This window comes from Muscardinus avellanarius (genome assembly GCF_963383645.1).
Source record: "Muscardinus avellanarius genome assembly, chromosome: 14".
Lineage (NCBI taxonomy): Eukaryota > Metazoa > Chordata > Mammalia > Rodentia > Gliridae > Muscardinus > Muscardinus avellanarius.
Genome location: NC_137800.1, coordinates 15,462,311 through 15,487,191, shown reverse-complemented (window position 1 = coordinate 15,487,191; position 24,881 = coordinate 15,462,311). Strand labels below are relative to the sequence as shown.

The 24,881-nt window shown below is 43.4% G+C and overlaps 1 protein-coding gene across 1 annotated transcript in view; it reads left to right on the top strand.

Moving 5' to 3' along the window:
* Window positions 1-772: 772 nt before the first annotated feature.
* Window positions 773-24,881, top strand: part of INTS10 (integrator complex subunit 10) — a gene marked incomplete at both ends in the record, with an annotated part of 34,124 nt that continues 10,015 nt past the window's right edge. Inside the window, 13 exons of the mRNA XM_080709805.1 lie at window positions 773-901; window positions 1,302-1,369; window positions 3,348-3,451; window positions 4,951-5,090; window positions 8,206-8,287; window positions 8,770-8,910; window positions 10,628-10,799; window positions 12,785-12,954; window positions 14,985-15,118; window positions 18,356-18,509; window positions 20,301-20,383; window positions 21,725-21,877; window positions 22,444-22,552. Of these exons, the coding sequence (XP_080565931.1) occupies window positions 773-901; window positions 1,302-1,369; window positions 3,348-3,451; window positions 4,951-5,090; window positions 8,206-8,287; window positions 8,770-8,910; window positions 10,628-10,799; window positions 12,785-12,954; window positions 14,985-15,118; window positions 18,356-18,509; window positions 20,301-20,383; window positions 21,725-21,877; window positions 22,444-22,552 (1,639 nt within the window). The remainder of the gene's footprint in view (window positions 902-1,301; window positions 1,370-3,347; window positions 3,452-4,950; window positions 5,091-8,205; window positions 8,288-8,769; window positions 8,911-10,627; window positions 10,800-12,784; window positions 12,955-14,984; window positions 15,119-18,355; window positions 18,510-20,300; window positions 20,384-21,724; window positions 21,878-22,443; window positions 22,553-24,881) is intronic.

The following is a 24,881-nucleotide window of genomic DNA, read 5'->3' as shown; positions in this document are numbered from 1 at the left end:
TCACAATTATTTTTTCCGATGGTCAGGCGTCTGTAACATATAAAACCTTCGCTTAGGTCAGTGACTTGGGCATCTTTTAGGCTCCCACAGTGTTCAGCAAAAATACGTTCTACATTTTTAGTGTAAAATAAATGTTTGTTGGAGAAACCAGTGAATAATGGCAAAACAACCTTGAAATATGGGTGGATTTAGGCAAGATCAAAAGCACCAAAGCAAATGCTAAGCTTGACCATCCCTCCAGCCAAGCCCCAGACTTTGGAGCTGAGTTAAGCTAGGAGAGCCGCTTAGACCCCCGGGAGATTTCTACATGGGTCTGGACTCAACCCTCTGCATTCCTTCTTAAACTTCTTCCGGATCTCGCCCGGGCTGAGTACCACCACCGCTTCGCTATCTCTCCACCATCCCAGCCCGGCACCTCCTATAGGCAGCCTTAGGCACCTAAGCAGCTCAGGGATGCCCGCTGGGCTCCTGCGCATGCTCCCTAATCTGACCAGGGTCACACTGGAGCCCGCAAGAACGTAGATCCACTCTCCGGAGTTTCCAGGCGACCCTGAATCGTCGGCGCGGAAGCACCAGAGCGGACACAGAGGCAACCGGGAGCCTGGCGGCGAGGGCTGCTCGCAAAGCCCGGAGCGCGGAGCCCTCCGTTCCGCTCCGCTCCGCGCGCCGTGCGTCTCCGCGCATGCGCAGTGGCTTCGGAGGCGGCGGCGCCCGAGTCTAGGGCCGGAAGATCTGGCCGCGTTTAGACAGAAGGTTCGCAGGCTCCCGGGTCATGTCGGCCCAGGGTGACAGCGAGTTCCTGGTGCAGCGAGCCCGGGAGCTGGTGCCCCAGGACCTATGGGCAGCCAAGGCGTGGCTGATCACCGCCCGCAGCCTCTATCCCGCTGACTTTAACATCCAGGTGAGGTCGGGCGCGGCGTGGAGGCGCGCACGCCCCCGGGGCCGCCCCCCGGCTCCCCGCGCTCCTCCTCCAGCCTCTTCCCCACGCCCGCCGAGGTCGCGGACCCCCCGAGGTCGGGGCTGCAGGGGGCCGCGGTCCCTTGGGGTGTGTGATGTTACCCGGCCTAGACGGCCGAGATCCAGGGAAGGCCACTCGCCCGGCCATTCATCACGATGGCAGCCTTTTGTTCGGCTCTTGCCACTTTCGAGACGTGACCCACTTAATCCCAGGAGCTGAGCGCGGGGAGTGAGCCCAGGGCCGCTCTCCTCCGCCCCGGGTCCCCGGGTGGAGCCTCGGCCTCGCAGGTCCTCCCTCCCCGGGGCCTGGACGGGTGCTGACGGGGACCTGCCGTGTGTTGCAGTATGAGATGTACACCATCGAGCGGAACGCGGAGAGGATCGCCACGGCCGGGCGGCTGCTCTACGACATGTGAGTGCCTGCCCCAAGCCCCCCGGCCGCGCAGTGGGCTTGGTTTCTGTCTGTGCAGAGGGTCGTTGGGGAGAGGTCTTCAGGTGTGCCTACATCCCCTGGTACTCAAAGCTTACTTAGACACGAGGGCGAGGCCTTCCCTTAATCGCTGGTGCCTGATTCTTATTAAAACTTTTCATTTCATTTCATTTCATTTTATTTATTTTGTGGTACTGGGGGTGGAACCCAGAGGTTTCTAACTCAGACTATACTCCCAGACCTATTTTATATTCTTTTATTTGGAAACAGGAAAAAGTTGCTGAGAGCCTCACTGAGTAGCTGAGGCTGGCTTCGAACCTGCATGATCCTCCTGTCTCAGCCTCCCAAGCGCGGGGGGGAATTACAAGCCTGCGCCACCATGCCAGGCTTCATTTTATTTTGGAAATATACCCCCCGCATCGCAAAAGTTCAGGCAGTCCTTAAGTCAGAAGAGAAGGAAAAGTGAAAGTCCTTCCTAAATTAATCAGCTAAGTTTTATAGGTATATTTATCCATCTCTACACAGTGCATTTAAATTGCGGAGGGGCTAGGACAGGTCACCAAAGTTACTGATTCTCAGGTCTTCTCCCACCGGGATGGGCTCCTCTCCCTGTGTGTAGAGGCTCACTTCACTGTTTTTCATGCCTTTTAGAATACAGGCATTTGTTGTTGGTGCATGGCAGTTAGACATCGTAGTGAGGTTCAGAGCCATACAGACTTGCCCACAGGTCTGGGTGTGGACGCTGCAGGTCCCACGTGCTCTCAGTAGTCAGATTGGTAGTGACACCTTCCTACGTGGGCACAGCATAATGTGAATTGCTCCTTGCGCCCATTCTTCCTTTTACACTCCTCACTTTCTCCCACTGCTCTCTGACCACTCTCCTCCATTAAGACCCTTTTTGTTTTCTATTTTTTTTTTTTTTTTGAGCTCCCACGTAGGAGAGAAAACATTCAACCCTTGACTTCCTGGGACTGGAAGTGTAATATTCTGTAGCTCTGTACACATAATGTTGTTGGTCTTTATGATTGAGTAAAATTCCATTGTGTGTATATACCACGTTTTGTTTTCATTATCCATTCATCTGTTGACAGACACCTAGGCTGGTTCCATATATTAGCTATTAGCTATTGTGAATGGCGCGGCTATAAACCTGGATATGCATGGAATAGTTCAGTTCTTTTGGAAAGACACGAAGGAGTGGCGGTATACCTGGGTCTTACGGGGGTTCCATTCCTAGTCCTTTTTTTTTGTTTTGTTTTTGTTTTTGGTACTGGGGATTGAACCCAGGGGCATTCTACCTCCAAACTACAACCCCAGCCCATTTTATTTTTTGTTCTTTTTCTTTTTCTTTTTAGTGGTACTGGAGTTCCTGGAAACCCTTCTACCTCTGGGCTACACTCCCAGACCTATTTTTATTCTTTTTTATTTGGAAACAGAGTCTCTTAAGCCAGTGCCGCTGGCTTTGAACCGGCGTGATCCTCCTGTCTCTGCCTCCCAAGCGTGGGGATCGTGGGGATTACACACGTGTGCCACCACACCCGCCTTATTTTTTGTTCTTTGAAACCGGGTCTCACTATGTTGCTGAGACTGTCCTTGAATCTGCAACCCTCCTGTCTCAGCCTCCCAAGTACTGGGATTACAGGTGTGCTCCACCATGCCTGGCTCCACTCCTAGTCTTTTGAGGAACCTCCATACTGACTTCTGTTATTTTAAGTTTTGGTCTATTATCAAATTACTTTTCAAAAAGACTATCCCAGTGTATATTTCCATAAATGATGTTTAGGAGTGCCATTTCTCCCACACCCTTGTCAACATTGGGTATTATGAGTCTCTCTCTCTTTCTCTCTCTCTCTCTCTCTCTCTCTCTCTCTCTCTCTCTCTCGTGTTGCCCATTCTTATTTTCTTTTTGGATATTTATAGAATCTGTCATTTTAATTCAATGCATTCATTTTAAAAACAGGTTTGTGAATTTCCCAGATCAGCCGGTGGTATGGAGAGAAATCAGCATTATTACCTCAGCATTAAGAAATGATTCACAGGATAAACAAACCCAATTTTTAAGAAGTAAGTATAGAGTAATGTCTTAATGATGTTTAATTATCATTTCTAGAATACTAAATCATAGAGGGAAGTTTCACTAGAAAGTCATATCTGTGGTATTAGTGTGTGTGTGTGTGTGTGTGTGTGTGTGTGTGTGTGTGTGTGTGTAGTACTAGAGATTGAATGCAAGGGCATTCTACTTCTGAGCTATATATCCCCAGCCCTATTTTTTTTTTTTTTTTATGGTACTGGGGGCGGAACCCAGAGGCTTTCTACCTCCGGGCTATACTCTCAGACCTATTTTCTATTTTATTTGGAAACAGGGTGTCACTAAGTTGCTGAGAGCCTCACTAAGTAGCTGAGGCTGGCTTTGAACCTGTGTGCTCCTCCTGTCTCAGCCTCCCAAGTGCGGGGATTACAAGCGTGTACCACCACGCCCGGCCCCAGCCTTATTTTTTATTCTTTATTTTGAAACAGGGCCTCACCACCTAGCTGAGGCTGGCTGTGAACCTGCAGACATGTGCCACTAATGCCTAGCTACCCATGTGCATACTTTATTCTTAAGCAGTTAAAAATCTGTAATGATGTTACTTGGTCCCTTGAGTATTTGTTTAGATCCCTTGAGACCAGGGAATGGAATTTGTTTTTAATATATTTTTTAGTAACCAAAAAGTATCATAGATAAGCCAGATCTCCACAAAGCAGGGGAGAAACTATTTATAACTTATGACATTATTCTGTAAGCTTCTGTATTGGTTTCTTTACATGATCAAAGATTACAAAAATCCAAGATAAAATAGAAAGTCAATGGTTTGGGTTATTTACACTTAAACAAGTACAAACTCTTTTATCTTAACCTGCTACAAGCACTGTGTGACTCTCCACACCTATCGCTCTTATCTTCTGGATCAGTAAGGCCTCCAAATGTTTTGCCACTATTCAGCAAACATTTTGTGCCAAATACCTTGGCATTCCACAGCCTGCCAGGTTGTAGGTACGACCTGACCACAGCAATTATTCATTGTTCTACAGTTAAAAATGTCTTCATACTTTTGCTTCAGGATGATCTTCATCACCTTCTTCTTCCTCCTCTCCTCTTCCTCTTCCTCCTCCTCCTCCTCCTACTACTACTCTTCTTCCTCTTCCTCTTCCTCTTCTTCCTCCTCCTCCTCCTCCTCCTCCTCCTCCTCCTCCTTCTTCCTCTTCTTCTTCTTCTTCCTCTTCTCCTTCTTCTCCTCCTCCTCCTCCTCCTCCTCCTCCTCCTCCTCCTCCTTCTCCTTCTTCTTCAACCCAGGGGCATTCTACTTTCAAGCTATGCCTCCAGCCCTATTTTTTATTCCTTATTTTGAAACAGGGTCTCACTCAGTTGCAAAGGGACTCACTAAGTAACTGAGGCTGTCCTCAAACTGTGATCCTCCTCTCTCAGCCTCCCAAATGCTGGGATTACAAGTGTGCACCACCATGTCCGGCTATAGGATTTTCTTTCTGAAAGACATTTTAAAGGTGCAATGTGTTGCATACAGGTTTATTTGAAACTCTTCCTGGTCGAGTCCAGTGTGAAATGCTGCTGAAGGTCACAGAACAGTGCTTCAACACATTGGAACGCTCAGAAATGCTGCTCCTGCTTCTAAGGCGCTTTCCTGAAACGGTGGTACAGCACGGGGTAAGATTTGAGCCTTCCTTTCTTAGGTGAAAATAAAATTGATTACCGACAGGTTTATCCGTCTAGTAGAGAGCTATACTGTGTATTATACTAAGGTAAAGAATTCTAGGAGATCCAGGTGTGGTTATGTATGCTTGTAATCCTCGCGCTTGGGAGGATGAGACAGGAGGATCACAGGTTTGAAGCCAGTTTCAGCTACTTAGTGCGGTTTTCAGCAACTTAGTGAGACCCTGTTTCCAAAAAATATATATATATAAATGTAGGTCTGAAAGTACAGCCCAGAGTTAGGTAGCCCCTGGGTTCCACCCCCAGTACCACACACACACACACACACACACACACACACACACACACACACACAAAGTAATTCCAGGAGTACTAGATATATTGAACTCAAATGAAAAGATTTGCGACGGCTAGCTCCGCTTGGGTAATAAATCCTGGCACTTGAGTCCGCTCGGGACCGAGTTTCTCAGAAAGGTGGGCAAAGGCTTCGGTTGTAGTTCTGCAGAGACTTCTCTACAGTGATTTTTCCCTTTTTATGACACTAAAAATGGAGATTCCTCTCTGGGAAAAATCTGAAATGACTGACATGGACAACTGCCTCTTGTGCAATTGACAGAGTTTTAATTTTCATCACCAGTACTTATACCCTTATGCCCAGTGTAAGCACCAAAGGACAATAGTGAGGCATTAAGTATAAACAATATAAACAGTATAAAAGAAGATCCATGGCATCACATTTTAAGATTTGTCTGAGACTTGGCCATTAAAGTCAGCCCCCTTGGCTTTTTGTCATTGAAATCAGGTTTCTGGCCTCACTGGTGAGCCCTAGGGGGCAAGGTCCAAAGTCTGGAAAGGAGTCTGCAAAGGCGGGAGGGGGGGGGGTGTCACACCCAAAATCCGTTTTTGGAGAAATTCAGTCTTTTAGGATCTCCTTTAATCCTTTTGGAGTCTTTTTGTTCCTAGGGCTTTGTCCATGCCCTCCTCTGTCTGGCAAGGTCCAGAGGGCTGCGGCGAGAATTTGTCCGGTCCTGTCTGCTCCGCCATCTCCTATGAGGCAATACTTATATTACAGTTAGTAGACAGGGCCAAAACATTATAACACAGGTGATTAGATTTCTATAATTGTTCTTTAATGAATAATCTTGAAGTCAGTTTTTTGTTGCAGACTTTTGGGATTTTTTACTATCCTGCTGCTGAGTCACAAATGGTAGGCTTTTGTTAGGTCAAGGCTAGAAAAAAGGCTTATTTGCATTTCTAAGAGAGGGGGGCAGATGGCCCAGATTCCAGAGATACAATTTTACATCTCTTTGGAGAATGGGGAAAAAGGTAGGAACTTGTGTTTGCAACCTCTCCTGCTGGCAGAGAAGTATTGGGAGCTAATCTGTAGATCAAAGGACCTGCCTACAGAAAGGCTGGGAGGAATTTTGCAGCCCCTGAATTCTGACTGTGCTTTATTACAGCTGGAACAATGCAGAGAAAGTCTGAGGGCTCAGACATTTTATCTTTCACGGACTCAACTTCTTCCACAGTCCTAATTTTTGGGATCCCGTTTTACATCATTGGAGCTTATTAGTATAGAATTCTAAGAGCAAGGAGTACTTTTGCCAGAGATGACGCTTCCTTCTCGGGGCTTTGCTTCTGTGAAGCAATTTTGCTGAACATACAAGCATTTTCACGCGTGTATATGCCGAGAAAGGACGGTGGCAGAGATTTATTGTCAGTGTATATAAAAGAACATCCCATTACCAAATGTTAATTATACATTTCCAGAACATCCCATTACCAAATGTTAATTATACATTTCCAGGAGACATTGTCTTATCAGTGTAAGGAAATAGTTACTAAAATGATAGTAGTATTTATTTGCCATCTAGACAGTAAAAAATAGCTTTTTTCTATTGTGCTTGGTAGTCTGGTTGAATTTAAGTGAGAGCTGTAGTTTATGGTCTTAATAGATAGGTTTTTCATGTGCTTCTGCCCCGTGGACTCTGCTTTTCCTCTATTCCTGCCACATCTGTGATCAAAGTTGAGTCCTGTTGGCAGGTGTTGGTTAGGGCTGGGATCTCCTGAAGCACCTGAGTCTTAAATGTTTTAGTAACTTCCGTATCAGGATTCAAACCATTGATTTTATTTATTCAGACTCTATTGGTCATTCTTTCCCATGCCATTTTTCTGGCTTCTGGCCTTGGCTACACTTTTGTACACTTCCTTGTATTAGTCTCTAGGGCTTCTATTAAAAAGTACCAGAAATGGGGAAGCTTAAAAACAGCAGAAATTCTTCCACAATTCTGGAAGCTGAAAGTCCAAAGGCAAAGAGTCCGCAGGCCATGTTTCCCCTCAAGGCTCTGGGAAGGGATCTGCATTTATTTTTTATTTTTATTTATTTATTTTTTTATTTTGGTGGTACTAGAGGTGGAACCCAGAGGCTTTCTTCCTCCGGGCTATACTCCCAGACCTATTTTATACTTTATTTGGAAATAGGGTCTCACTAAGTTGCTGAGAACCTGACTAAGTAGCTGAGGCTGGCTTCAAACCCGTGCGATCCTCCTGTCTCAGCCTCCCAAGTGCGGGGATTACAAGCGTGCGCCACCACGCCCGGCTCAGCTTGGTAGATTTTGATAAAGGACGTGGTACTGCGCTAGGGCCTCGGTGTTGGGCATGTGGCCTTGAAACCCAGGCCTTTGCAGCTAGTCTAGCCCAGGGTGTGTGTCTGGTTCCCCCTGGCCACTCTTGTCATTGCTAACTAAGTTTTGTTCATCTCATACAGCTTGATGTTAAGAGGAAAGTCAGTTTCTACATTTCTTAGAAAATCTCTCTATACTATCCTTACTCTAGTTCCAGTGTTTCTCTGAAGTCTCAGTACATATTTTGTTAGCATTTTAATTCTGCTAGTTCTGAGGAGAATAACTGAGCCCAGAGTGGTCTGGTAGTCACGTGAACTTGGCATTCTGCGCTGTGTTGTTGAAGTGTTCTTTTGTTTTTTAGTCTTTAAATGAGATTTGCTTCTCAAAGAAGTTTCACTGTATAAACTATATGATAAATAAAAGAATACCCTGTTTCTTGCCATTCAGCTGTACACAGTTAAATGATTAATTTTATTTTGAAACAGTTTGGCCTTGGGGAAGTACTATTGGAAGCAGAAACCATTGAAGAGCAAGAATCTCCTGTCAACTGCTTTAGAAAATTATTTGGTAAGAAAAACTCTATTTTGAATTTCTTCCTTATAGTAAGTAGAATATGCTGGGGTAAGGGTCATTTCAGGGATAAAGTCGTTTGTAGAATTCATTTGAGTGCTTGGTGCTGTGAAATTTAAGTCCTTGTTTATTTTTCCACTCCAGCAAGCATTTTAAACAGTTTCTAAGCTTTTATTATGCAATATTTGATACCTCTGGAAGAATATGTGTAGCCATATGCGTAAGTGCGAAACATTAAAATGAACGTCTGAGCCTGCCACCCAGCATGCACGCTAGACCTTTACCCACCGTGCTGGATCGGATTGTCTCTTTCCTTATTGCTTCCTCCCACTGGGTCCCTTGGTGTGACAGTTTTTAAGTAAATATGCCATAAAGGGTTCCCCCCCACCTCTATATTTTAGATGCTAAATTAATTGTTATTGACAGAACCCTAGGGTAGACAGCCTGATCAGATTTTTTCCTTATTTTTCCTTCAACAGTTTGTGATGTTCTTCCTTTAATAATTAACAATCATGATGTCCGATTGCCTGCCAACTTATTATATAAATACTTGAACAAAGCAGCTGAATTTTATATCAACTATGTCACTAGGTCTGCTCAGATAGAAAATCAGCATCAAGGTAAGTAGGAATAAATTACAGTCTTATTCAGACAGGCTTGAGTAAAATCTCCACTTCAGAAATCCCCCATCACTGGATTTCTGCATCTCTGGATGTAGATAGTTTGATAGTTTTCCTCTGGTGCTTTCTAGATATAAATACCACGTAAGATGTTTCCGTAGCCATACCTATGACTTGTTGGTCCTTGAGCATCACACGTGCACTTAATGATGGGGATCCATTCTGAGAAATGTGTTGCTAGGCAATTTCTTTGTACAGACACCAAGTGTATATAAACCTATTGCTCCTGGGCTACAAGCTGGTAAGTGTACTAAGGTACTGATACTATAGACAGTTGTAACACAATAGTAGCTATTTGTACATCTAAACAAAAGCTACAATAAAAATACAACATTAAAGATAAAAAGCTGTATTCCTGTTTAGGGCACTTGCCGTGAATGGAGCTGGCAGGACTGGAAGTTGCTCTGGGCACATCAGTGAGTGGGTGGGGGAAGGGGATGTTCCCAGGGCATCCCTGTCCATGCTGTAAACCTTATAAACACTGTACAATAGCCAGGCGTGGGCGCACGCTTGTAATTCCAGTGCTTGGGAGGCTGAGACAGGAGGATCGTAGTTCGTGGCCCACCTCAGCTACTTAGTGAGGCCCTCTGTAATTTAGTGAGACCCTGTTTCAAAATAAAGAATAGAAAATAGGGATAGGGGTGTAGCTTGGAGGTAGAATGCCCCTGGTTCAATCCCAGTACTGCAAATAAACAAATAGATACATAAATACATAAATACATGCATACTGTACAACTAAGCTACACTAGATTTATGAAAACTATTTTTCTTCAGTAACAAATACACCTTAGCTTACTACAACTCTTGCTATGTGAATCTTTTTTTTTTAACTTTTTGACTCATAACACATAAGCTTAGAATGCAAACACATTATGCAGCTGAGCAAAGATATTTTCTTTGTGTCCTTATTTTGTAAGCTTTTTTCTATTAACTTTTCAAAAAATTAAAAAAATTTTCTGTTCAAAACGGATGCACAAGTGTACACATCGGCCTAGACTGTAGACGGTCAGGATGGTTTATTATTCCTTCCTTCCACTTGGGCTTCGCAGGGGCAGGATCATGAGTATCCCCGCCTCCACCTCCATTCTTGTCCCACTGGACGGTCTCCAAGGGCAGCTCCATGCCAGGCCTGGAGCTCAGCTCCTCGGCCCAGTGCCCTTCTGTGCTGGAGTCCCTCCCGAGGGACCTCCATGAGGATCTTCTTGAGAGCTGCCACTCTTCTCAGTCTCAGGTTTGCCTGGTTTGTGTTTGTCATCAGAGTTCGCTTGTAAGTAGAAATGGCACCATGAGCTCTCCGCTCCATTACCTTTGGGTGTTGGTTGGGTCCGTGTTTCAAACCTTTTTGGAAGCTTGTTGCAGTTGGCAAAAGCATCTGCTAAACCCTTCAGTGCTAGTTTTCCTTGATTCTTCTGCTGTTTCCTTTTTCTTGCCACTTGTACAGTGACGTGCTCACCAGGTGCAGGAGTTTGAGCTCCTTTGCAGTCCATGGGCCACTGCCTTTGAAGCAGTCCATCACTGACTGAAGTCGTATGCAGTGCGCGACTGCAGTGTGTCTGGGTTCTGTGCTCTGCTCAATGAGAAGTCTATCAAGTCTGTTTACCACACAAATAGTAAGTAGTTGTGTTAATTATAGGCTACTCTTTTTCTCACCTCTCAGGTACCCAGGATACATCTGACTTAATGTCACCGAGCAAACGTAGCTCTCAGAAGTACATCATAGAAGGGCTGACTGAAAAATCATCCCAGATCGTGGACCCTTGGGAGAGGTTGTTTAAGATTTTGAATGTTGTTGGAATGAGATGTGAATGGCAGATGGATAAAGGAAGACGGTAATAAATAGTTTATTTCTAGAATTGTCTATCAAATCTTCTGGTTGCGTAATCTCAGGGTCCTTTGCCTTTTAAACTAAAATGATGCATTAGGCACACTTCTTCTTGGCAGATTTTGTAATATTCAACATTTTGCAAGATTCTCAATTGAAGTATGTACTTAAAATAGATACTGAGTTTGAAGCTCTTATAGATACTGAGTTTGAAGCTCTCCTTGGTAGTTTAGAGAAAAGAGAAGTTACTTGGCATGAAATCTTGGTCTGATCACTGCCTGGACTCAGGAACGGAAGCCCGCCATTCATATGCAGATTGTAAAGAATAATTTTAATATAAATAGTCACTTCTCAAAAGAAGACATTCAAGTGATAACACATTTATGAAAACATGCCTAGTTCCACTGGCCAGTTTGGAAATGCAAGTCCAAAACCACATAAGATAACATCTCACCCCAGTTATAAAGGGCTGCTACCAAAAAGACTAATGCTGGTAAGGATGTGGAGAAAAAGGACTTCTTATATACTGTTGGTGAGAATATAAATTAGTACAGCCACTGTGGAGAATGACCTGGAGGCTCCTCAAGAAACTAAAAATACACCTACCTTGTGACCTACCATCCCTACTTCTGGTTACTTAACCAAAGGAAATGAGATCGGCATACCACAGAGCCAGCGGCAGGGCCATGCTTGTGGCCGCTGTGTTCATGATAGACAGCTAAGGTCCAGAATCAACCTAGGTGCCCAGCAGCAGAGGGACGAATGAATAAAGAAAATGTGTGTGTGCGCACACATACACAATAGAATATTACTCATATATAAAGAATGATATCCTTTCATTTATGGCATAACGGTTGGAACCAGAAGACATTATGTTAACTGAAATAAATCACATGCAGAAAGACAAATTCAGCATGTTTTTTTTTTTTTTTTTTTTTTGATGGAACCCAGGGGGCATTCTACCTCTGAGCTACAACTCCAGCTCTATTTTTTATTCTTTATTTTGAAAGAAGGTCTTACTAAGTTCCAGAAGGTCTCACTAGGTAGCTGAGGCTGGCTGTGAACCTGGATCCTCCAGTCTCAGCCTCCCAAGTCCTGGGATTACAAGCGTGGGCCACCACTTCTGGCTTTGCATGTTCTTTCTCATATGTGGATGTTAATTTAAAAAAAGAAACAAAACAAAACAGTTGAGCCAGGCCAGGTGGCACTGTAGTTCATGATAACTGTGTGTGTGTGTGGTGCCAGGGCTCAAACTCAGGATCTCGTGCATGCTAGGCAAGTGCTTCACATAGCTACGCCCCCCACCCCACAGTAAGTTATATTTTATGACTACTTAGAAGAAAGGAGCTTGAAGGCTCCAAACACAAAATGATAAGGAGAAGGGAATTGATTACCCTGATTTGGTCCATACATATTATATGAATGTATTGAAATATCATACTGTGCTCCTTAAATTATGTGCACAATTGTGTATTGATCAAAAATTTAAAGCCAGGTGTGATGGAGCACACTTGTAATCCCAGTACTTGGGAGGCTGAGACAGGAGGATCGCAGGTTTGTGGCCAACCTCAGCTACTTAGTGAGGCCCTGCGCAACTTAGTGAGACCCTGTGTCAAGATATAGAAAGAATAAAAAATAGGGCTGGAGGTGTAGACTAGAGGTAGAATGTCCTTGGGTTCCATCCCACATTCCGCCCAAAAAAAAGAAAAAAGAAAAAAAATTTAAGACATCTTTTAAGGAGATGCAAATGTTAACTACTGGATTTGATTGTTGTACATTATACACATAGATTGAATTGCCACACTGTATCTACCCCATGCATTTGGACAATTAAAATAATTTTAAAAAATTTAATGTAACTTTTAAAAAATAACAATTTGAATACATAGAGCTACATTTGGCAAATATAGTGATTCTGCAAGAGCTTTTCTTTAGAGCTTTTGCTGAGAAGCCCAGAAAATCGAGTAAGTTTTATCATCCTTTATCTTTCAGAAGCTATGGTGATATTTTGCACAGAATGAAGGATCTCTGTAGATACATGAACAATTTTGATAATGAAGCACATGCAAAATATAAAAACCAAGTGGTTTACTCCACGCTGCTGGTCTTCTTTAAGAACGCGTTCCAGTATGTCAACAGCATACAGCCATCCCTTTTCCAAGGTTGGTTTATAAATTTTAGAGTGTCCTAAGTACTGGTTGGGAGAGTACAGTGGGGATGCCAGGGAGGTTAAGGTGTTTACTTTCACCATTGCTGTTGGGTCCCAAAACTACAGGGTGGTACCTGAGCTCTCTGCAGCTGATGCTTTAGTTTGGCTTAAGTTGGTAGTTTTTGCTGTATGAATATCTTCACTAAAAGCTTGTATATCATGCCAGGTGTGGTGGCGCACGCTTGTAATCCCCGCGCTTGGGAGGCTGAGACAGGAGGATCGCACGGGTTCGAAGCCAGCCTCAGCTACTTAGTGAGGCTCTCAGCAACTTAGTGAGACCCTTTTTCCAAATAAAATAGAAAAAAGGTCTGGGAGTATAGCCCGGAGGTAGAAAGCCTCTGGGTTCTACCCCCAGTACCACCAAAAAATAAAAATAAATAAATAAAATAAAAGCTTGTATATCATATGCCGTAGTGGTACTGTAAAACCAAAGACGGCTGAGTATAGTAGCGCATGCCTCTAATCCCCTTAGCTGGGAGGACGAGAGAGTAAGATTGCAGATTCAAGACTAGCCTCAACAACCTAGTGAGATTCTCAGCCACCAAGCAAGACCATGTTTCAAAGCAAAAAGTAAAAAGAGTAGGAGTGCAGCTGAGATAAAAAATTCCCCTGGGTTCAAATCCCCCAGGATCACAAAAACAATGGAAAAAAAAAACAACCTAAAGACAAACATCAAATACCACTATTTTAAAAAAACAGCAAGCCGGGCGTGGTGGCACACCCTTGTAATCCCAATATTTGGGAGGCTGAAACTGGAGGATCACAGTTCGCGGACAGCCTCAGCTACTAAGTGAGGCCCTCTGCAACTCAGTGAGACCCTGTTTCAAAATAAAGAATAAAAAATTGAGCAGGGGGTGTAGCTTGGAGGTCGAATGCCTCTGGGTTCCATCCCCAGACTTGTAAAAAAATAAATAAAATTAAAATAAAAAAACCAGCAAGATGTGGCAAAGTACTGACATCAATTTTATGAAGACACTCAAGGCAGTTCATTTATATTTATATAATGTGAATATCTATTCTAGAGAGTTTGAAAAATAGAAAAAAAGAGTGAAAGCACACACTCAAAAACCTTCCTTTTTTATTATTGCCTCACAGTTTTTATATATTAGATGTTTGAAGTTTTTAACCATTATATAAATGTAATTTTGTATTCTGTAGTAATATTATGATCTTAAGATACATAAGAAAGAGCCGGGCCTGGTGGCGCACGCCTGTAATCCCCGTGCTTGGGAGGCTGAGACAGGAGGATCGCACAGATTTGATGCCAGCCTCAGCTACTTAGGCCCTCAGCAACTTAGACCATTTTTCCAAGTAAAGTATAAAATAGGTCTGGGAGTATAGCCCAGGGGTAGAAAGCTCCTGGGTTCCACCCCCAGCACCACAAAAAAAGAAAAAAAAATTCATAATTCACAAATACAAATTTTTAACAACTTGGTGTGTAACTATTTAGTCGTTTTGCTGTATATGTATATACTTTTATATCTAGTCAGATCTCAATGAATATATTTTTAATGAACTTTATTTTCTTGTGACAGTTGAGTAAACTTCCCACTGATATTAAGTATTTATTTATTCTTAATTAATTTATTTATTTTGGTGGTACTGGGGGTGGAACCCAGAGGTTTTCTACCTCTGGGCTATGCTCCCAGACCTGTTTTCTATTTTATTTGGAAACAGAGTCTCACTAAGTTGCTGAGAGCCTCACTAAGTAGCTGAGGCTGGTTTCGAACCTGTGTGATCCTCCTGTCTCAGCCTCACAAGCGCAGGGATTACAAGCGTGCGCCACCACGCCTGGCTCTATTTATTCTTTATTTGAAACAAAGTCTCACTGAGTTGCAAAGGGCCTCACTAAGTAGCTGAGGCTGTCTGGGAACACAGATCCTCCTGTCTCAGCCTCCCAGATGCTGAGTTTACAAGTACGTTTTCCTTAAGTATTCTTTTCTTATGCACTGTTAATGTTGGCGTTTTTCTGCTCATCCATAGGTCCCAATGCCCCGAGCCAAGTTCCACTGGTACTCCTTGAAGATGTTTCAAATGTGTACGGTGATGTAGAAATTGATCGTAATAAACACATACATAAAAAGAGGAAACTAGCTGAGGGCAGAGAAAAAACCATGGTAATCCACCCAGATCAAATTATTAACAGATTACATGTTTACGGTTCGCTAGGGATGCATTTTATAAAATATGGTTTTGGTGCTAAGTTGACAAAGCTTAGGTTTTTAAATTATGCAGTATAATTACCATGTAAGTGAGTGGATCTCACCAGAGGCAGTTGTGCCCCAGGAGACATTTTTGGTTGTCACGGCTGTGCTCTGGATGGGGAGGGGTCGCTAGTTAGCACCTCGTGGGTAGGGGCCAGGGCTGGTGCCCGACATCCTGCAACACACAGGCCAGCTCAAGAGATCAGTAGTGAGAAGCTTGAGAAACCTTGGTAAAAGTAATTCGACCGGGTTTTGACTGAATGCCACTGATTGAATGAAAACAAAACCGGAACTGCATTGCACACCGGGAGCAGGGCACTGTGGCAGGCACTGGCCTCAGAACGGGTGGCGCCTCGCCGGCGTCCAGAGAGACTCAGGGAGGAGAGCAGCATTTGGAACTCCTGGGAGGGTGCAGGATTTTGCCAGTTGGGATTGGGAGGCAGATTCTGTTGAGAGGGACAGTTTGCAACAAGATCCAAGAGACCAGAGAAAGAAAAAGCATGGGCTTCCACTGGGTCTGCGCCTCGCTCTGATGTCCGTCCTGCAGTCGCCTCTTCAGTGGAGGCCCGGCCTATAAGGAGAGTGGCAACGCCCAAGTTCAGGAGCGTGCGCGCTTCTGTGAACGGCCGGGAATAAACATTTTTAGCTGCGCAGGCCATATGGTCTCTGGTGTTGCTCCTCAGTTCTGCTGTTACAACGCAGAGAGGTCCACAGACCTGAGACGCCCTAAGCAACTGCCATGCGCCTGCGCCAATAAAGCTTTGTTCACAAAACCAGAATTTGGCCTGCTGATCAGAGTTTACTGAGCTCTGCCCTAGCTGAAATGCCGAAGGGAGCCAGGAGCTGGAGCCTCCCCACATGTCCCCTTCCTCTGCTTCTGTTTTCAGTACCACCCTTACTCCCTCTTCTGTAGTCCTTGAGCAACATTTTGCTGGACTCAGGGCACGATGAGAGATATGCCTCAAGGTCAGATTAATTCAGTAATTGTATTTGATTGATTGATTGATTGATTGATTTTTTTTGCAGTACTAGGGATGGAACCCAGGGGCGTTCTACCTCCAAGCTACACTCCCAGACCTATTTTTTATCTTTATTTTGAAACAGGGTCTCACTGAGTTGCAAAGGGCCTCACTAAGTAGCTGAGGCTGGCCACAAACTGTGATCCTCCTGTCTCAGCCTCCCGAATGCTGAGATTACAAGTGTGCGCCACCACACCTGGTTAATTCAGTAATTTTATAGTCTATATAGTTACAGAGGATGGAGTAGATTGGAGCTGGGCAGACAAAACTTCTGAAGCTTATAAGGTTATTATTCCTCCTGATAAACTTATTTCCTTCCAGAAATGCATACATGCCCAGTTTTTCAGATTATTTCAGGGGTTGACAGGTGGCTTTAAAGCCCAGCCAAGAGCCCAGGTTGAGAGCTCTGCTCACCAGGCTCTCCCAGATGCCCTTTGCCCTTTTCTTCTTGCCTGATATCCCCTGCTCCTTCTAGCTGTGTAGGTGCTTTACATGAAGACCTTGGACACCCCTTTCTCCCAGGGAGATAACAGGCTGTGTATTACTGGTTTTAAATAACGACTTGCCCCATATAGCTTAGTACCTAAAAAAACCCCTCTCCTACAGGCCGTCTGTTCCCCCCCTGTCACACAGGTGTGATCCTTGCAGTTCTTACCACTATTGCTTCAGAGCATCCCCTCAGAGCTTTCCAATACACCTAAAACATTGCAATAGTCATTCCTCGGGGTTTTTCAGACATTTGGAATGCTACAGTCTTCTCCCCTCCCCCACAGCTGGAGTCTTTTAATAAATTTCTGATCTCATTTGGAGGCAGAAGTGTTTTCCTTTGGTTGCAACACTAACAATCACTACACTACCATTCATGATGGGTTTGAGATTAGATCATCATTGCTTGGCAAGAAACAGGACCCTGGTGAAACAGTAAGTGACAGGTTTGACTGTGAAAGGGTGCGTGCTGTTCCTGAGGGGTAGTGGGGGAGGGTAGCATCCCGAGGCACCAGGTACAGCAGGAGGGGACCAAGCCCCGAAGGTGGGGGAGGGAGGCCAGTAGTGAGAGGCAGGGGCTGAAGGCATATTGCCCATCTTATGTGAGATTAGCTCAGGGAATGAAGCTCTTAGCTAAAATACGTGTGCAGATTTTAAAATGGTCTTGGTACAGCAAAAATTTGTAGGGACAGTGTCATTACGATTTTTTTTTTTTTTTATGGTACTGGGGTTCCTGGAAGCCCTGCTACCTCCGGGCTACACTCCCAGACCTATTTTTACATTTTTATTTGGAAACAGAGTCTCCTAAGCCAGCGCGCGCGGCTGGCTTCGAACCTGCGCGATCCTCCTGTCTCTGCCTCCCAAGCGCAGGGATTACAAGTGTGCGCCACCACTCCCGGCTTCATTACGATTTTTGAAATAGTGAAATGTCCTAAGTGGAATAGGAGATTCAAGAAATTCTCAGCAAAATAAAATTCAGAACTGTCTTAGCTTTTCATTTTGGCAAGATGTCTGGCCATGACAGTGGCATTTATAAACAGTTGATTTCTCTGCAGCCTTGTCTTTTCTTTGATTTTCTATGACCTGAGATGAAGAGTAAAAAAAAAAAAAAATGTAGAAATCTTTATTGGAAGACAGAGGGCATTACTAGATAGGTGCAGACAAGTTTCTCACTGGCCACCTTGCCCTGGGGGATCCGAGCTAAACAGGGTGGCCTGTGGGGAGAGGCTGTGCAGTGCGGCCCTGGCTGTGTCTCAGGGGATCCAGGCTTTAATTGGATTCCAGTACATGCCCAACTACTATTGGGAAGCAAATTAAATAGTCTCATGTATTGGGGGGAAAAAGTAAACTATAAAGCAAAGACTACTTAAGCCGCATCTTTCAATGTAAGGACCTAATTCTTGGCTTTTATGAAATTGAAATGTTTTGATGTTATTGGGAAGTAATACTGTATCATTAGAAAAAAAAGTTAAATTTAAGAGTAAAAATTGAATATATGAGATATAAAGATGAACAATTCATATTAATTTTTAAAGCTAAATTGTTAAACTTTTATACTCATGTAATCTTGTCTGATATAAATTCAAAAGTAACAGTTCAGAATATGACTATCTTTGAACCAGTGATGTTCACATTCTTTAAGCAGAGCTCAGATGATGAAGATTGTTCAGCAAAAGGAAGAAATCGTCACATTGTAGTCAATAAAGCAGAACTCACCAACTCCATTGAAGTGTTAGAGAGCTTTAAACTGGCCAGGGAGAGCTGGGAGCTGCTCTATTCCCTGGAATTCCTTGACAAAGGTAAGAAGGTCCTTGTCATATTGGTATTGTCTAGTTTTTTTTTAAGTATAAAATTATTATGCTAAAAAAAAACCCAGTACGCTACTTGAAATGTCAAATCTCTTATGGCTGTTTAACGTGATTACAGTACTTCACATATTTTTATAGCATTCTTTTTTGAGCAGGATACCTATTCAGTTAATATTTAAATTACTGTTAAGTCAGGCGTGGTGGCGCACGCTTGTAATCTCAGCGTTTGAGAGGCTGAGACAAGAGGATCTGGATTCAAGGACAACCTCAGCCACTGAGTGAGGTCCTCTGCAACTCAGTGAGACCTGGTTTCAAAATAAAGAATAAAAAATAGGGTTAGGAATGTACCTCGGAGGTAGTATGCTCCTGGATTCCATCCCCAGTACCACAAAAAAAAAGAAAAAAAAAATATATATATATTACTATTCACTTTTAACTCCTACTCAGAAAATATAATCAGGGCTGGGATTGTGCTTAAGGCTAAGTTTTGGTCTTTTCAATATTTGTATTGTCAGCCCCTTATTTCTTGCTGGATTGTGTGTGTGGGGGGGGTACTGGGTATTGTATTCAGGGACATCCTATCTCTGAGCTATATAACCCCTGCCCTTTTAATTCTATTTATTTATTTATTTATTTATTTATTTATTTATTTATTTTGGTGGTACTGGGGTTCCTGGAAGCCCTTCTACCTCCGGGCTACACTCCCAGACCTATTTTATACTTTTTTTTAATTTTTGGAAACAGGGTCTCTTAAGCCAACGTGGCTGGCTTCGAACCTATGTGATCCTTTTGTCTCTGCCTCCCAAGCGCGGGAATTACAAGCGTGCGCCACCACGCCCGGCCCTTTTAATTTATTTTGAAACAGGCTCTCAATAAGTTGCTGAGGGCCTCATTAAGTTTTGAGGCTGGCTTTGGATTTCAGGCATGCACCACTACGCCTGGCTTAGGTTAATTTTCCTTTTTAATTTTTCTTTTTTAGAAAATCTAAGCTTCGTATCTTCCACAAACTGCGCGTGTTTAAGAATACAAAAGGCATTGTAGTTTTTCTCTGCGTAAACTGTTGCTTGGAAAACTTAAAATGCAAAATCTATGGAAAGGCTATTTTTTTTATTAGTATAGATATAAAACTAGAGGAGGTTTTATTTATATAATGTTTAAACTGTCAGCATCACTTGAAAATCACAAGCTCTTTACTGTATTCGGAGTCGAGGCCTGTGACCTTCCTTTCCCAAGTGGGCATTCGTGTCCCGGATTCCTGTCACACGCTGAGACGGCTCTTGGTCAGGTGTCATGTCATATTTTCCCAGTCAGCACGGCACCATTGAGTTTCTCTGTGTTGTATCTAGAATTATGAATGAGTATGTGACTGCTTTGAATGAAAATTTTCCTTTAGTTATAAATTGAACTTTTTTTGTGCAGTACTGGGGATGGAACCTAGAGACATTCTTCCTCTGAGCTACACCCCCAGCCCTATTTTTAAAAATTGTTTATCTTGAAACAGTCTCACTGAGTTGCAAAGAGCCTCACTAAGTGGCTGAGGCTGTCTGTGAACCGCAATCCTCCTGTCTCAACCTCCCCAGTGCTGGGATTACAAGTGTGTGCCATCACGCCCGGCTCGTAACTTTACCTTTTAACTTGAATTCTGGGACACTGTTAGAGAAATCAGTGTAAAGTTACTGTACCTCTTTTGGTAATTTGCCTCTGTGGTTTTCTCTTGCTGAGTGGGTTATTTCTGTTTCCTGCATCCGTGTCACGCATCTTTGCTTTTGAATTCTCACTCAGAATTCACAAGAATTTGTTTGGCATGGAAGACGGACACTTGGCTGTGGCTACGAATCTTCCTCACCGACATGATCATCTATCAGGTAGCGTGGCCTCCCGCGTCCTGGTCTTGTCTGTCCAGGATGACGATCGCTGCCAACTGGCTGGACCTGCAGGGTTTCCTTGTCTGTGGGCGCCTCCCCTGGTCCTCCACACCTGCTCAGTCTTCAGTAGCTCAGGGAATACGATCCACTCCCGGCTCAACTCCAAAATGCGCTCCTCGCCACTTTTCGTGTATTTTTCAATAGGGGACGAGTATTTCTCCCCACTCCTTCCCTCTGCCCTGGTGAGTCCAGCCTTACTCTGCTGGTTCATCGGCTTCTTAGGCCTGGAATAGCAAGCATAGGCGATTTGCTAAGGAGATGTTGAAATGGACAAGTGGCCGCTTCCATCCTTCTGCAGGAGAAGTGGTGCTAGCAGTCAAATACTTCCACAGAAGTGGCACATCCAGAAGGTACTCTTTCAGGGGGCTTACACTATTTTACTTATTTTTAAGATTTATGATCCGGAAGAGAAACCTTTATTCAGACAGCGTACAGATGCCTGTAGGTTTCACATCTACAGATTCAACCGTTGGTGAAAATATTTTAAAAAGATTGTGATCAGATGATGGAGCACGCACGTGAGGTGGACTAGGGCAGGAGGAGGGAGAGGGAGAATTAATGAAAGAAACACTTCCATGGACATTGTATGCACATGTGAGGACACCAATGGCACCCTTGAAATCTTGTGTTGAAAAGGGAGGAGTGGGGAAGGAGCTGGGGAGCCCACCAAGTACTGTGTGCGTGTGTCTTCATCACTAAAAACTGCACTGTGATGTGAGACTAGAATGCACCAATAAAACGATTCTTAGAAAAGATTGTGTCTTTACTAAGTCTGTAGAGACTTTTTATCTTGTCATTATTCCCTAAACAATACCATATAACAACCATGTAAACAATACCATATAATAACAATACCATTTAACCATCTAAGCACTTACATTGTATTATGCATGGTAACTACTCTAGAGATGATTTAAAGGGGGATGTATAAGTTCTATGCAAATATGACACCATTTTACATAGGAGAGTTGAGCATCTACAGATTTGGGTATCTGAGGAAGTCCTGGAACCAATGTGTTGAACATTCCAGGAATATCTGTACTTATACAGTACCTCCCATGCAGAACTTCGCCTAGCTTTAATGAATCACTTGATTCTGTTTATCAAATGATTATTACTTACTCACGTGTTATCAACTTGGTTCTGTTGCTGAGTCTCTTTTTTCTCCTCTGATGACCATACACAGGAGCCTTATTTATTTATAGTTCCTCATTTAACTCTGAAGGTCTTTTGTCTTTTAATGGCAGTGCTTTTCTTTCTGTGCTGTTCTGTTTTTCTTAGGGTCAATATAAAAAGGCCATTGCCAGCCTCCATCATTTAGCGGCCCTTCAGGGATCCCTGTCTCCGCCCCAGATCACAGGGCAGGGCACCCTGGAGCATCAGCGGGCGCTCATCCAGCTGGCCACCTGCCACTTCGCTCTGGGGGAGTACAGGGTAAGTGTCAGCGCCTCACAGGGTGCTCGGGTGCTCCCGCCTCCCTGTGGCCAGCTCAGTCCTCGAAGGGCGTTTTAACTCAGTGCGTGATTGCTTGAGTGTTCTGTGTGTGTGTGTGTGTGTGTGTGTGTGTGTGTGTGTGTGTGTGTGGTACTGGGATTAAATCCAGGGATATTGCATCTCCAGGCTATACCCCCTTTCCCTGTGTGTTTTTTATTTGGAAACAGGGTCTTGTTAAGTTGATGAGGGCTTCCCTAAGTAGCTCAGGCTGTTTTCGAACCTGCGATCCTCCTGTCTCAGCCTCCCAAGTACTGGGATTACAGGCGTGCGCCACCACGCCCAACTCTTTTGTTTTTCCTGAGATAAAGTTACTTTATTGCTACTCCATCCGTTTTCACTGATGCGTGGGCAGTGACGGTCACAGGAAAGGAGTGTGGCGTTGGGGCGGAGCCTCCGGCCTCCCTGGACACGAACTGCCTGGCAGCTGCCGCAGTGTTCGCTGTAGTGTCTATGCAGGTTCAGCTCAGAAAGCTTCAGGTTGGTTCCTTGGGCCTTGTCTTCCTCAGATGACGTGTGAGAAAGTCCTGGACCTGATGTGCTACCTGGTGCTCCCCATCCAAGACGGGGGCAAGGCACAGGAGGAGCCTTCCAAAGTGAAGCCCAAGTTCAGGAAAGGTACGCTGCCCGGGCTTACTGTTACGTTATGCGGAGCTTTAGGACCCACGGTGAGAAAAGTTGTACAGTTTCTAATGAGATAAGAGTGTCGCAATTTGTAAGGCTTGACGAATTGTATTTTCTAGAAGGTTAATCTGAATCTTTTCTCTGCTCTGATCCCATAAGAAGCTCTCTTTGAAGAGTATCAGCACACTATTTTTAATTTATGGAACAAGTCTAAGAAAAATGATAGATGGATTAATTAGGAACTATCTCTTAGTGTTTCACTCCTGGACCACTTTCGACTTCAGCTCAAGTTTCACATTGCATGAAAGTTAAACTTATACCTAACTTTCTAGGCTAAATGTTAGAATAAGATAAACAAATCAAACCTAAAGAAAGTAAAATGCAGGGGAAAAAAAGAAAGTAGAACTCAGGAAATAACAATTCTAAGAGTAAAAATCAGTGAAATGGAAAAAATAGCCAAAATAGTTATAAAATTGATAAGCCTGTACCAAGATGAGTCAGGAAGAAGATGAATATGAGTCATAAGATCAGGAATAAAAAGGTAAATGTCACTGTAGATTCTATTGGGATCAAAATGACTTTAAGAGAACAAGTTATGAGTAATTTATGCGAACAATTTTTTGTGTGTGGCATTACAGCTTGAACCTAAAGCTGTTCTACGTCTGAGCTACACCCCCAGCCCTACTTTACTTTTTATTTTGAAAAAGAGCCTTGCTAAGTGACTGCACGCTGACCTCAAACGTGTGATCTTCTTGTCTCTATAGTAAAGCATTTAATAGCTTAGGTGAAATAGGAAAGTTCCTTGAAAAACACAATTTCTAAAATTGACACAAAATGGTATAAAAAAGCTGAATGTACTTGCAGCTAAAAAGTAATTAAATTTTATTATCAAAAAACATTCCACAAAGATAACTCAAGTTGAAACGGCATCACTGGTGAATGTTATCAAAAATATAAAAGAAATAGCACCAAACTGACGCAATTTTTTTCAGAAAATGGAGGAAGACACCCAAATTTTTTTATTTATTTATTTTTTTGTGTGTGGTACCAGGAATGGAACCTAGGTGCTTTCTACCTCTGGGCTACACTCCCAGACCTATTTTATACTTTATTTGGAAACAGGGTCTCACTAAGTTGCTGAGAGCTTCACTAAGTAGCTCAGGCTGGCTTCAAACCTGTGGAATCCTCCTGTCTCAGCTTCCCAGCGCAGGGATTACAAGCGTGTGCCACCACGCCCAACCCAAATCATTTTTTAAGGCCAGCATAACCCTGATAGCAAAACCAGTTAAGTGTTCTATAAGAAAAGAACATTGAAGACCAGGATCTATCATGCATATAGGTGCTAAATACTTAGTGAAATATCAAATTGCATAGAGTTAAGAAAGATAATACATTATTACCAGTATACTGGGAATGCAAAGGTGGTTAAATATACAAAAATTAATGTTAAATTAGCACATTAATCACATTAGCAGATTAAAGGAGAAAAAACATGATTATTTAATAGTGTTTTTTATTTTTATATTTATTTTATTTATTTCTTTATTTTTTTGTGTGGTACTGGGGGTGGAACCCAGAGGCTTTCTACCTTTAGGCTATGCTCCAAGACCTATTTTGTATTTTATTTAGAAACAGGGTCTCCCTAAATTGCTGAGAGCCTCACTAAGTAGCTGAGGCTGGCTTTGGACCTGCGCGATCCTCCTGTCTCAGCCTCCCAAGCTCTGGGATTACAAGAGTGTGCCACCATGCCCAGCTTTAATAGTGTATTTTAATACTAACAGAAATTAGTACCTATTTGTGATAAAAAAAAAAAAGTTAGAAAATTAGAAGAAGAAAGAACCCTCTTCAGCACTTTACTAAACCCTGGAATACGAATACCTCTCCCAGTACATAGATGTCAGCCTTTACTGCTTCTGTTCACCATTGCTGGGGTGTCAAACCAGGACAGTAAGGCTAGAAAAACAAAAACAAAAACAAAACAACAACAAAAAACACAGGTGACGTCACAGTCAGTGGGGAAAGAATGTATTTATCTAATAAATGATACTGAGGCAGCTGATTATCCAATGAAGAAGCAACAGAAGCCAGATGTGGTGGTGTGCGCCTGCAATCCCAGTGCCTGGAAGGCTGAGACCAGGAGGATTGCAGGTTTGAAACCAGCCTCAGCAACCTAGCCAGACCCTGTTTCAAAACAAAAATTAAAAAGGCTGGGGGTAAAGCTCAGAGGTAGGATGCCTCTGGAGTCATCCCCAGTACTCCCTCCCAACACACATATATACACAAAGCAACAAAGTTTGAAATTACTCTTTTACACTACACAAAA